Source organism: Passer domesticus, chromosome 1 (genome assembly GCF_036417665.1).
Source record: "Passer domesticus isolate bPasDom1 chromosome 1, bPasDom1.hap1, whole genome shotgun sequence".
NCBI classification, from domain to species: Eukaryota; Metazoa; Chordata; class Aves; order Passeriformes; family Passeridae; genus Passer; species Passer domesticus.
In genome coordinates, this window is record NC_087474.1 from 79,350,132 (window position 1) to 79,365,051 (window position 14,920).

The 14,920-nt window shown below is 37.3% G+C and overlaps 1 protein-coding gene across 1 annotated transcript in view; it reads right to left on the bottom strand.

The window, feature by feature from the left end:
• ZCCHC2 (zinc finger CCHC-type containing 2) overlaps nt 1-14,920 on the bottom strand; it is a 44,169-nt gene that overhangs the window by 5,353 nt on the left and 23,896 nt on the right. Inside the window, 6 exon segments of the mRNA XM_064426898.1 lie at nt 2,766-2,860; nt 3,701-3,765; nt 5,250-5,385; nt 8,077-8,134; nt 9,985-10,068; nt 13,390-13,484. Coding sequence (XP_064282968.1) covers nt 2,766-2,860; nt 3,701-3,765; nt 5,250-5,385; nt 8,077-8,134; nt 9,985-10,068; nt 13,390-13,484 — 533 coding nt within the window.

The following is a 14,920-nucleotide window of genomic DNA, read 5'->3' on the forward strand; positions in this document are numbered from 1 at the left end:
GAGGTTATTTTGGTTTTCTCACATTTCCCACTAGTTGAGATTTTTTGCCTGTTCCTACTTAATTGCACCTGTCCCCTGTATTCCTATCACTTCCACTCCCAGCACTCGGGACTGGTTTCGTCCCTAAGTTTGCGATGAGTGAATCCTTGGTGTTAAAGAAGGTGATGCAGAAAATTGATATTTATGCAAAGCAGTGAAAAGAATGAGGATCCTGAATGACTGATTTCCTCTGAACGGTAGCGATCCAGCATTTCCGCTGGCAGAACTGCAGTGCTCCTTGGTGACACCATCACAGGCAGGAAGCTAACTCAGCAGGACATGGCCAAACAATGCACCACTTCATAACTCACTCTTCTAGAACAGGCTTTAACCAAACTCTATCAACAAATCCTGTTTAAAGGAAAAGAGGTGAGCTGAAAAAGTGGTAAACTGTTTTCTAAATTCTGAGTGGATCCCAGGGCACTCTTTTGCTGGAAACCACTTTTCAGGGTGGGTAGCTACTATGGTTTGGCTTTCAAGTTCAGCCTCAGAGGGGAAGAAGAATGACAAATGCACCCTCTCTCAGAATCTATGACAGACACAAGCTGGAAACCCCAGCCCACAAAAACCTTGGTTAGCAAACCTCAGGACAAAAATTAGAACACTAATTATTATTATAATTTATAAATAAAATAATTTTCCCCCATTTTTTATTGCTACTGGAAGTTTAACAGACTGGGATGGCTGAACAAAAAGTTGCCTGAATGTTTCAATTCTTGAAATAATTTCCTGGATTAAACCCATAATTGCTTAAATTCTTTTAACAAGTACTTTGAACATCTAATACAAACTGCAGCCTCAGTGTGAACCTGGGATCACTAAGAGCCAGAGTCTAAAGTGCTAATCACAAAGTATTCAGTCTTAAAAGTTACCATTGTAACTAACTAATGCTTCAGACAAGCTCAAAATAGGGAGGAAAAAATGAAAGAAAACATGATGCAGTTAAGAATTACAGACTCAAAACAGGGCATTTCAAACCAAGCCTGGATATATAAACCTAGGCAGAGATTCAGACTGTTATTTTTCCCCATAGACTATTTCTCCAAGAAGTATCTCAAAAGATGTTTTGATGTTTACATGTGGGTTGAAAGCTTGTCTCTGAGCAGGATTTAATGGCTTCCAGCCTCTGTGGGTTACAACTTCTTTTTGAACCAGCCAACAGTTTCAGAGGAGGCAGTTTCACATCTGTAGAGTGGTGGGTAGTGAGCAAACAGAGCTCCTGTGGAAAAGCATTCCATACTAACTCTGCAGAATCAGACAATCAACTATGTTGGAAAAGACCTCTGAGATCATCAAGTTCAACCTATGCCTAACACCACCTAAACCATGGTACCAAGTGCCACATATCCAGTCTTTTTCAAAACACCTCCAGGGATGGTGACTCCACCAGCTCCCTGGGCAGCCCATTCCGATGCCCAGTCATTCTTTCTGTGATTAATTTTTTTCTAATATCTAGCCTGAACTACCCCTGGCACAGCTTAAGTCTGTGTCCTCTTGTCCTGTTGCTGTTTGCTTGGGAGAAGAGACTGATCCCCACCTGGCTACACCCTCCTTTGAGGTGGCTGTAGAGAGTGATAAGGCCTCCCCTTGCACACCACTGCATCACCTCCTAAAGTCATTGTCAGTTCATAAAACTCAGTGCATTTTGCCTGACAACAAAAACAGTAATCAATCAGAAATGCATGCAGCAGAGCTCTGCTGTAGAGTGTGTTTTCTGCTTAACGGCCCTTAACTACAGCTTTCCAAAACTGTTCTAGTTTTGTAATGTTTGTGAACAGTGAGTTCTTAAAAGTTTTTACTCAAATGCTGTTTGCAGAAGGTAAAAACACCTGCCCATAAAACGTCAATAATTCTAAACTGGATCCAGCTGGAACTCTCCAAGGGGAGCAGTGAGAAGAAAGAAAGAAAGTTTAATCAAGATTGTATCACTTTTAAGGGTCCTTTCAACACTTAGGCCAATTAGGTGGTGCAAAAAAAAGGGAACTCTGTCAACCTTCTGCCACAAGAACTACATGTAAGACAGGCAAGGTCGCAACTGATAGAGGGAATTTAGAAAACATCAAGATGAGAAAAGTCAATGGGTAGCACAGACCTTCAGGAATTTGTAATACAGCTTGGAGACTCAGTTTACTAAAGGAACACAAATATTATTTTTTCTTACAACTGGCTGATGTACACAAATCCTGGCCTAGACACTACATTTAGGATTACCCTAAACTGAAAACCCTGCTAGGGCAGCATACACAGTTCTATGTTGTAGCTCAGTGGTCCCTTGGTTTAAACACTACAGTTCATCAATGGTTCACACCACAGGCTTTATACAGGTTTCCTGTGGGCCATTACACAACAGATGAAGAATCTAGTCAGCTGCAAAGAGCACACTAATAGCAAGATGCTCCATGTCCACACACTCAGACTGCTAAATTTCCTATGGAAGTAGCCCAATGGCAGCTATTTCTGCAATTACTCCACCCCATAAGCCAACTTAGGCAGACTTCACTAGCATTTTGCCACCTATGCATGAAGAGACACACCCCAAGCAACTGGATACACGAGACTGAGTCTAGTGCATTCTACACAGCAAATCAAAGCACAAATTAGACTGCTAATATATCAACTTGCACCAGAACATTTTTCAGACTTGTACCCTCCACTTTACAGAAGACCTTGAATAAATCAGCTGCAAGTTCTGTTTCGTACTAACAGCTTTGGAAAAAGCCCCTTACCTTTTGCTGTCCCAGTACGGATGTGCTGCGATGCTGCAACTCGAACTCCATTGCTCCTGTTAGTCAACCTGCAGTCAGTTTTCTTTGCTTTCTCCCTGTGTAAATAATTTCATGGCTTTTTTGCAAATGCATGAGCACAAATAACCAACCATGAATGAACATGGAATGACACTGGACACAAAGGCAGTGTCTCCAGGCCAGAAATACATATTTAATAGATATAACAACAAATAATAAACAATTAAATAGAGGCTGCTGGTGCAATATACCAGGAACTAAGCTACAAGCAGCGTTACTAAACACTATGAATAAAGATCTATATAAGAAAAGACACCAGAAAGGAATAGGAGCAGCAAACAGTAAAGTCATTTTTGAAAGCTGATGTCTGTAGTGCAGCCCTACACCAGTCTAACATAATAGCATCTGGAAACTTGGAAGTAGGCAGAGTATTAGGTAAGGGTGGAAGTGCTTTCACTTCTCACAGTGCAGAGTTGTGTAGCCTGCAGGATGTTCTGAAGCCCTCTGATGTGCAAATTATCATCAATAAGACATTTCAGCCAATTACCATTCACTTCATAATGTTAAGGGTTGCCATCAACCCTCATTTGATTTTCAGTATATTCTGGACAGCTTTACATCTTTAAAGTTTCAAATAAATATAAAGGGGAAAAGGCACTTTCGTATTGGTTAAGAACATACTTCCACTTCACCTTCTTATTAAATGCCTTGCAATATTCTGAGAAATTAATGCATTCACTTAAAATTCTATTTTTCAAGTTCTTTACATAATATAAAACAATGTAGCTTTGCCTCACACCAGGCCAGTTCTTGCACCAGCACAGCAAATGAAGGCACACCTAATTGACTGCAGACTGTTTATCAGAGTGAATGTGTTACCCTTCATTTCTGGATTACCGGTTACATTAGAAACCTACTTTTCCAGCTGTGGCTTTCCTTTCTTCTTGCTTACTGTAGACAGACTTCGTTTTTCCATTGTGTGCTAGACAGAAAATAGAAAGACACCAGTCAAACAACAGAAGTTTTCATAAAAGCAAAGACAACACCCCTTCAAGACACACAGGTCCACAAGTCCAAGAGCAGTGGGCTCACAGGTGTTATAACCACCCAAAGAACCACTTGGTCAGTGTATCTGAGCCTGTAAAATCATGTCTTGTGTTTACACAAGAACCAGCAAAACTCAACAAATTACTACTTGCAGGTATACCGGAGATATCAATCAAATTATTGTTTGCCTGCTGTTCTTCCTCCAGAGGACAAAAACAAATGTATTTCATCACATACCTGCTAAAAAGGCTGATCACCAAGCTTAAAGAGCTACAAAATTTGTTGACATAAATGGAATTATTTGATAGTTGGGGTGGAAAATACATGTGACAAATTATTTCTACGTATGACAAGCAGATAGTTAGCCTTAAACTGGAGGTTTAAGCTGCTAAACTAAACTCTAGAATACAGCATACAAGCAGATAAAAAAAAAACCTAAAACATAGGACCTACACAATTTTTAAAGTATGCTATCAATAACTGTTATTAACAGCTCCTATTTGGTGAGGAAGTAAAATTTGTGAAAATTCTGAAATAATCTCTGTCCAACACTGTATCTGGACTTCTTTTAAATAGCTTTTCCTTTGCTATAGTAAATTAACCTTCTTCTTACTTCAAGCTCGCAGTATTCAAACTTTGATGCAGCCCACCATTTCATGTTTAGAAGTCAACCTCAAATCACTACCATGGCTTTATGAAGTAAGGAAACTATTTTTGTTTGGCTTGCTATTCCACACATAACAATCAATAGCCAGATTCGAAACATAAATGAGAGTAATATCAAACAATTCTAACATTCTGTGTTTTTCATATATAAGCAGTGAGCAAGCTTCCTTTCCCCAGTTTCAGTAGTAGATAATTTTATTTATGAATAATTTTTCTGTTTACCTATATTCACAATGAGATTGAGCATTGAAGAGACACAATCCCAGAAAAAGTATATGCATCTATTAACTTTTTTCAAAGATTATTACTTAAATAATGCAGGTAAGATAGAAATAATATGTTTAACCTGTTGTACCTACGGTACCATTAATACAGTTTAGCTACTAATACTGTTTCTACTGTGTTCCTTGTAATAACAGAAATTGCCCAAGCATCCTGGAATCCTCTCTGATGACAATGCTACAGTAACAGAAAAGTGCCTAATCAGAAATTAACATTAATCTTTACTGATTACTTACATTCTCCCAGGGAATTTTATTTACAAATTCATTAACAAAATATTCAGCTTTCTAAGAGTGTGGTAAGGAATTATGAAGGGTTTTCTAAGCAAGGTAAGTCAGTAGCAACTTCAACACTTAATTTGTACAATTTCAGCAGCACTTTTCATCTTTTAAAGCTAAATCTCATCATGTGTAGTGGACAGTCCTCTCAAGTTTCTTGGAATATGGTTTCAAAGAATAAACAGCAACACACCTGGTCAAGGAGGTTAGTACAGTGCTCTGGGTGCTGCTGGACAATACAGCTTTTCCTTCTCCAGTCCATTACCCCATTCTGCTCCGAGTGCTGAATGTTAAGGCTATCCAGTGAAGAACATTTTGCACTGCTAGTGCTGCTGAAAAGTAAAAAAAGCCCCAAAAGTTATGCTGATGTGAACAAACCTGCAGGCTTGTCTTACCAACATACATATTTTGCATCATGTTGGGAAATTTTGCTTTCAAAAAACCCTAGGAATTTTCAAGAGTTTTAAAAGATGTAAATTACAGCAGTTCTTGTGCTCTAAAGTTATGATCTGACCATAATTGGAGTTCCTTTTTCATTTGATGTAAAATTCAGAACAACAGAATTTGTAGAAAACAGTAATTGGGGGCAAAATTTCCTTGGATATTTCTATACACAAAAACTTTGCTATTTTCATACCAGACATGTGGGAATTTTCCAGAGAGAAATGCATTCTGAATTCACCTTCTTTCTTGTTATCATTAATGACAAAGCTGGAATTACTTTGTAATCTCTGTTTCAGAATTAATGAAGAATTCGAATTCAGGAATACGAAAGGAACACACAGTTACTACAGATCACACTGCAGCTATGTTTGTTTCAATTTCAAAATGGTCATCTTGCTTTGCATTTTTACCTTCAGGAATGCTAGTTTTGAGTAGTGCTAGGAGAAGGGAGTTACACTTGGCATTTACTTTGGACTTCATAGCAATTTCCACTGAAGCTGTGCTCTACAGCAGCCAGTCAGAAGGAATATTTAACTAGGTCTGAGACCACTGGTCAACTAAAGCTGCTGGAAGAAAATAGTCAGGGTTCTGACAGTCAGTAAGGCACAAGGACTTATAACCTTCTCATATCTCATACAAAATTATGCCTTTCTGCAGGTTGGATGCAGAAGAAAAAAGTAAAAAGGAGCTAACACTTTTAAATTCTTATCTAAATACTTATGCTGATAATTGAAAGTGCCTTTTAATTCAGGGCTGCTGGCAAGCTGCTTCACAAAAGTTACTGCAATGTGAAATGTTACTCAGTTCCAATGATGGCAGAAATCCAGCTCACTTGAAAGCACAAGACATGCTGAAGTTCCAGTAGCTACTTACCAAATACCTCTGTGAGTAAGGGCGCAAACTACTTAAAAGATACACAACAGAATATTTTTTTAAAAATGAAGAAAATGGCAAGAACCCAAGGTCCCAAAAGACAGACATAAACACCTGATTGCAAAGACAGAAGCAAGGTCACTTCAGAAACTTCTGCCAAGTGGAAGTAAATTATTTCACTGCTAAATTTGCAGTCATTTAATGGAAACTGTAATATTACTAAAGTTTTTGTTTTGTAGGGGTGATCTCATTCCTACCAGTACATATTTTGGCTTTTCAAGAGTAAGGCTGCAATACTGAATGAAAACAAGGGATAGATGCACCATGTACCAAAGCTATTTGAGATGAACTTGATGCTTGTGACTCTCAACAGCTTTATGAGTATTCAAGAACGAAAAGTTTCATTCAGCGCCATTTCTTTACAAACCCATAAACAAAAGGCATAGATTTTAAGTAGACAGACACATAAACCAAATAGGAGAGGGCTAACAGACCTCTAGCAGTCAAGGAGTAAATACATTTCCTCCTCTTAGATAAACAGAAAATAATAGCTAAAGAAGCTTCTTTCTCAGAACTTTGTGGAAATGTCTGTTCCTCTCTTTCCTACCTGAAAGACAGATCCTAAACTGTGGTCAGCCTTAGTGTAATTCATTATGCAATGAATTAAAAAAAAGATAGTTTCTTTATTAATGACCATACGCTACTAGATTTGGATCCTGTTCTGATGACTGTAATAGACTGTATATCCACTGTTGTAATCACAGATTTTGTCAAGGAAATATATATTTCTTGAGGAAATATAAGCTGAAAGTATGACAGTTTAAAACCAAAACAGACACAAAGCACTAAGTTGTCTTGTGGTGAGTTGACAAAAATTTTGTCTATTAAAGATCTCTGGACCTTAACCAACACTGTTCTGTGCTATGTTTATACTCTAATTACAGGAATTCCAGGTAAATTTTCACAAGATAAATAACTTTTACAGATAAATCAACTCTGACCAAAATTGTAAATCACAATAAATTCTGTATCCATTTCTTTCCCTTAATTTAGCTGAATTATGCACAACTACATGCAAACATACTTGAAGTTTTTAATCAAAATACTTTTTAATCAAATGAATGAGTGAATTCATACTAGGTGAATTCAGGGATCTGAAGGCATATATATAAACTACTTTAAGGTGGTTAGGAACTGCTTCCACTTACACAAACACAATGGACACAAACCAGCAAGGCGTGTATGCATTTGCCAGTAAGCAAGGGTGAGAATGGACTACCTTCTCCTACAAGCTCCTCTTTGAGGTTACTTAGGCTTCAAATCAATAGCACTGAAATTTTCAGTACAAGCATGGCAGTGCACATAGGAAAGATACATGCCATACTGATTATGGCATGTAATATCTTATAAACACAAATCAAAACATCAATTCAAATAGTGAAGATTCACAACATTTCGGAAAGAAGAGCTATCCAAATGAACTAGACCTATAGACTTAGAAATAGGGTCTTCTGAACTATTTTTCTAATAGTTCAGAAGTTAATAACAACCTCCTAAATTATAAAAATAAGATCAGAAGAGCCCACCACAAACAAACAAAAGCTCCACAAAGAAGCTTTAATCTAGAAGGACACATACTATCAAAGCACCAACAAATGGAAGTTCAGACATGTAACATGGTTACATTACACCCCAGTACCTACTTGGCAACAGGACTTTTTCCATTATGTTTCTTGTGAACTGCTGTGTGCTGCATTACATCTGGGAAAAAAACAAACAAAGCATAATTTCAACAGAAATTCCATTTAATCTTTTAAATCAATCCAGCAAATTCATCTTTCCATCACTACCAGGCACATAGCATAAGACATCTCTATTAAACAGGTCAGGCTTAATTTACAGTGCTGAAATTAGCAGGTGTTGCATAGAAGACAAATCGGTTTGTATAGATTATATAAACAAGACTATTTACCTTCCATTTCACAGAAGAATGAAACAGAAAGAGAGGAACTATGACAATGCCAATGTTTGCTCACCTCTATATTTAATTCTAAGCACTGAATGCATGACTGAATATCAACCAATATGAAAGAACAGAGAGAGAAGAAAGGAATGAGTCAGAAAAAAATACAACATTTTGTTATTTCTTCTGAATACTGAAATTCATCTCAAAACTATGTCACACATTCTGACTAGCAAATGAAGGCAAGTCCTACACTGAAGTACTGCATTCTAAACCTGAAAATTCACTAGGCAAGTAAAGCTTTGCAAATTGCACCTGACAAAAAGAGATACAGCCTCAAGGCCCAGCTGGGTGGGGCTCCAAGTAACCCGGTATGGTGGAAGGTTCCCTGCCTATGGCAGATGGTTTGGAACTTTAAGGTTTCCAACCCAAACCATTCTAAGAGTCTATGAAGAAAAACTGAGAACTTCAGAGATATAGTCTATCCCTTTTTTAACAAAAGCAACTTTCCTTAATTCCAACTATTGATGATCTTAGTATTCTTGGTACTTAGAATTTTGCCGGAACTACTGTCAATGCTACAACTAAGGTCAAATTATAGTTTAAAAAATTTGAGAAAAAAAAAATTATTCTTAAACTTCTGGTAAACACTTCACTAAAATGGCACAAAAGGCATTCTGAAATGCATTTGTAGTTTCACCACATGAAGAGATTTATGTATGTTTAAGAGCAGTATATAAAAGACTATTTGAGCAAATATATTGTAAATTTACTCAGTGTGCTCTGAACTCTTAAGAATATGGCAATGATTATTTTAATAAGAAAAAGCTGTTCAAACTGCATATGTAGATTACTGAATCCAGAAATTCAACACCAAACTTCTTAGGAATTATTAATGTGAAAGAGGATAAGAGTGCTGTCATTACTTGACAGCCAGCATTAGTGTTCAGTTGTCTGTGTTCACCCATCAGTCCCCTTTCCCATTCTTTCCACCTGCCAGGAACTTGTACTTGTTTCCTTCTAAAAACAATGCAAAACTGACTTGCTGTTCCTTTCAGAATGAAACTACTGACCAGTCACCAGGCTGCTGCTTCCATGTGTGAACTGTTTTTGAGGCATTTGAAAAACACCAGCTTTCAGACTGTAATCAATACTCACTACAGTCCCAACCTTAGTAACAATCCAGAGTATCAAAGCAGCATAGGTTCAGAATAAGAAGAGGAAAACTTGAGTACTCTGTGTAAAATTAGAACCTAGACAAATTTGGCATATTTAATGTAAAACAGTTTTGAAATACTCTTGAAATACTGCACTTAACTCTGAACCCTGGTAATTGAAGAATAACTAGGTAAAGACATGAAAGTTTATAAATAATCTTGGCTTGCATAAATTGTGAGATATATATTCCTGTTGTTCAACACAGCTGTGAACTTCTGCCTTCAAGCTGTCTATGAATTCTGCCACTTCTTGAGTTATAGAACAACCTCTTAAGGAAACTGCTGAAAGTACACAAAAATTCTTCATTTACATAGCAGATTTAATTCAATTTTTGTACCACTTTATACCAATGGAGAAATCAGTCAAGTATATGATTTCCAGAACTGTGTGGTAAAATATCTCAAAGAACCACCTTTGAGTACACAACTACCTTCCTCCTGACTTGAAGCTTCTGAACTGTCCTCCTTGAAGTGTTCTGCTGTCTTAACCGTCTTCAAAGAGGGTTGTAAGTTACCTGCAGAGAATAAAGTTCACGTAGTAACTTTATATGTCTTCAACAACTGGACAGTTCCTGAACGTTTGCACTAAACTGGAAGCTAGGGAAATGGAAGACTGATCTTACTGGCATGTGGCAGCAATTTATACATTGCCTTCTTCAAAGCAGGCCATCTCCAAGAGTAAAGGCTCTTAAGAGAAACTTTTATTTTGAAGAAAAGACTGTCAAAAAAATTTTAATGCTATGAAACAATTTCAAAAGTCTGTGATTGTGATAACTATTAGAGATAATCCCACCATGCTGCACTTCAGATTTTTCTTTATAATCATTTTGTTTTACAACAGGAAATGGGAGGAGAGCAATGATAGTTACTAGCATACTTCTGCAACAAATAACACTCCTCCACTGTCAAATCATTCATCTGCCAAAAGCAACCTAATTTGGGCTAAAGTCTTCTAGTGCCCTTAGCACAGTTTTCATACAACATTTTTGCCTTTTTATATCAGACAGGATGAAAAATAAGTAGGACTAACATTAACAGTTTTGTTGCAAAAATACCACTTCCATGCTCTGAAAAAGGACTTAATTTCCTAAATAAGAGTCTACTCTTCCCCTCTCAAAAGTACCAATTTAGTGCAGGTAAAAGCATCTGAAAGCTGTTGCTTAGGAGCTTGAAACATTGATAAGAAAATCTTTCTGAATATCATCTGCATGGAAGATACTAAATCCCCAGAGATCATGCTCCCGTGTTGAAACCAAAAGTCTATTCCAACCTGAAAAATTGTCTAAGCAACTGAATTTAGGAACCAGGAGGGAGCTAATTGATTTCCTCCTTAACGGAACCATAGCAGCATAATTAAGCTTACTGAATATTCAGTGTGAGATCCCCACTATTATTTAAGGTATGAAGACCTTCCACAAACATACAATTTACTTCCACATCGGTTTTGCTAAATAACTTTGTATTTCTGTGAAAAGATATTTTTATCCCTGACTCTGTATAGCAACTGAAAACCAATTTAAGCCACAAATGCTTTGTCTGTCAATTAATTCTGCATGTTCTATTTGAGAACTAGATGAGATTTTTTCTTAAATATATGCTTTCTTTGCCAACACTGTCAGCATATGCAAAACGTGCAACTACGACTAACTTGCAGTAACAAGGAGCAGGATTACAGGAATCCCAAACAGGAAACCTAGAAAAACACAGAAACCAACAATAAAAAAAACCCTCAAGGGCCACTTAACTGAGGTGATTTTGGCAACAGATGGGGTGAGTACTTTTGTCTTAGTACAGCTTCTATTAGGCTGCACCACAGGAAATGTGACTGTGAGCTACCATGGACAAGTCATCCAGTCCTTCTCCCCAAAAGAAAAACAACTACGTTTAAATTTATCACAGTAATTCTCTTTATCAAATGTTTTCTTAATATCTAACTCAATGTTAGGGCCTGAATCATGCCAATGGGCTTTGCAACTCTTCCCTGCTCTCCCAAGGGCTTTACCTGCCCCCAGTGAAGATCCAATCTGGTACACTGCAGTTCTGCAATTCAGGGTGTGACTGCTGGATAAAGAACTGGTAGATGTCTCCCCCAGGGCCTCCCTCCTTGGGCTTGGGAGCCGCATTTGAGCTCAGGCCCTTGCCTAGGGTGCACTGCCAGCACACCTGTGCCTGGACATGAATCTTGCTGATCCTGTTCTTAACGCTGACCTACTGACTTGTTTTTCTGCCTTGACCTCAGACCTGCCTCACTACTCTGAACTTGTCTGGTAATCACAAGGTTCTTGCCTGCCCCTGGGTCCTAATCTTCCTCATAAGAAGTTAAGCCTAGTGCTTTCTGTCTGATCCATCAGAGAGAACAGATCATCCTCGTTACATTAGGATTCTGGCATTTGAAGACTTAGATCATCTTCCATTTGAGTCTTTCCTCTACTCTGCTAAACAATTAAGTTCTTCATCCTGTCTGTCAGACATTCTGCATCTGACAAATCCTCATGAACTTTCATGTGCTCAATTATTTATTACTATAAAAATTATCTCACATTTAAGATCACTTTGTAATCTATAAGACATCTGACAGAATTGACATTTGTCTATTCTCTTTCTGATCTACCCAACCTGCAGATCATTTCTGCCCAGTCAAGTCTGTCTTGATGGAACTTGTCACTGGTTCTTTTTTGAAACCATTTCAAACTGCTACCATGTATAACAATGCATTTGCAAGTCCTTCCCAACCAGATGTAGTCTACAGTCTAAAATACGCACACCCTGTCCAGTGTGCCCATCATTAACATCAATCTTTCTGGACTTTGGAAACTCTTTCCTCCCCATGCAGCCTTTCAGTACAACAGAGGTGTCAAGTTTTACAGCAGTAAATTCCAGCCACTTCCACAATTACCCTGATTGTTATTAGTTTAACATTTTGACAAAACTGCCTTGTAAGAATGTAACACTAAGTGTTACTAAAAAATGTTACAAAGCAACCTACAGCTGCTACCCTAACCACAGTGCTTCTATCTCATAATGGAAAGAATATATCCATCACAGATCGCACACATAATTCCAAACTGAAGTCAGCTGTCATTCTTCTGTATTTTCCCAAATTAATATGAGCTGTCTGTTCGGAACCTCCAATCTATTCAATTCCCTACTAAGATCTTTGACAACTTCTGAGGCAGTGGCCTCCCAGTCAGTGCCTCAACTATCGAGGTGTGCAACATGCACTGAAATAAGGAAAGATTCAATGGAAACAAAGATCACATCATCCTAAGGCATCCATACAGAGAAGCCAAGCTTTGGTCACACAAACTGTAGTACACAAGTAGGTTAAGGGGGCCACCAAAGAAATCTCTGCAATGCAAATGATGGAATACAATTCTGTATGTTCTGAAATTAGGGACATCCCATCATTTATGTAACTCAAAAAAAATCTCAGTTTAAATATCAAGAGAGATGTTTATCTACAAAAGAAAACAAACAAAAATCAGATGTGATTTTTTTGGGTCAGTTCAAACTTTTTGTTCCAAAATTTAAACTTTGTGAAAGGAAGAAATGCCAAACTGTTGAACATAATTCATAACAGCCTATTTGAAGAGCATGATGGTACAGAGAAAAATGAAAAAGAATAAATAGAACACAAGCTGATGCTACATAGTATGTTTCCACTGTCAAAAGTATGAGTATCTGCTCAAGAAACTATTCATTGACCAGGAGTTCAAATACAACCAGTGGAATATAACACACAAACAAAAAATTGTAAAACTGTACTTAGGCACAGCAGTAAGATAAGTTTTATATAGACTTTTCATTACATAAAACAGTATTAGGATATTTCTTACTGTGAGTGTGCAAAGATTCTGATGAAATTGATTGGAAGAAGTTGTATACTCTCTGATTCTGCAGAAAAGCTTGCGATGTATTTGAAAATAGCTGCCTGAAATTTAAGTGAGAGTTTGTTAAACTAAGTAACAGAATCATAGGAAGAACACAAAAATTTACTACAGTACTATTTTAAAGTAAAATAGGCAGTTCTTAAGAAGTCCAAACCCTTCAAATTGCACATTCAACAATGCTAAAAGCTACTTTTGAGCTTTGCTGTTAAGCACTAGGATAAGACTGGAGTACAGTCAATATAAGCAATTGGTATGATGATTTCTTTGAATTTAAAATGATAGATGCTTTTGAGTCATCCTAATTCAAACATTTCAGCCACTTGTAACATTTTATTAAAGATGAGTTTGGATTGAGTCCAAAAGCACTGGACTCTATAGTTTAACTTAAAAAAAACCCAAACAAACAACAAACTGAGAACACATTTATTTTCCCAAAGCAATGCATCTCTTTCTTAAATACAATTGTATGGTTAAATACAAAGCTCAATCCACCTATAAGGTCAGTATTTGAATTTCGTAGTTATCTCCAAGAGCAAAGGGTGGGACGCTAAACATTGCTCTGCACTGGTCTGAGTTAGTTACCAAGATGTCAGTGGCAAATTTTTTTAGCTTCAAATAAGAAAATAGGCCAACAATGAATGGATTTCATTTCCCACACACGAAGGTTTCAGATATTACTTGCCAAGAGGCACTACCCAGCTCTAGTTCTTTGGAGGAGAGGAAGGGGAGAGCAACTTTTGGCAAATGGGCACATATTGAAACCCCCAAATAAGTATATATTTATGCTAAAACTGACACTGAAAGAAAAAGGAATTTGAATACAGTAATGCTATTCTCTTGGGATTATTTATGTAGCATTCCTGTATAGTCACAACACAACGTGCAAATTGTAATTACAGTTGCTTACTCTCACACAGTCGCGTATGTCCAAAGGTTATCTTTGAAGTGAGTCTCTTGGGTTTGTAATTACTGTGCAGTAAGGCTTCACAACCTTTCTGTATTACAATACATTCCCTTCAGTCAACTTCTGTTTAACAGGTTTATTGATTTAAAACCACTATGCTTATTAGCTAAAACTGTTCACAGAGATTAATTTTTGGCTTGACAATCAAGTAAACATAGACAGAAAAATATTGCAGACCAGGATTTATTAAAAAATTGGCAAGGGGGTAATTGAGGTTCAGAGCAGTTCCACATCTTCTTTAACTAAAATATTAGGACAAAATGCTAGAACCAACAGAACATTATGAGTAGGAATTTGAAAAGCAGTGCCTGATTCCTCAACTACCCCAACTCAAGAGACACTGCCTAACATGATAATTTGTTTTCAACAAGGTTGAACAATCCTGACTGAAAAGGACAAACATAACAAGGCATCTGTACCAAACCAGAAAAAAAAACCCAAGAAAAACCTCAAGTAGGCAAACCCAAATTCATATTACTGTTCTGAGTTACAGAATTTGACCACCAAGCTCCC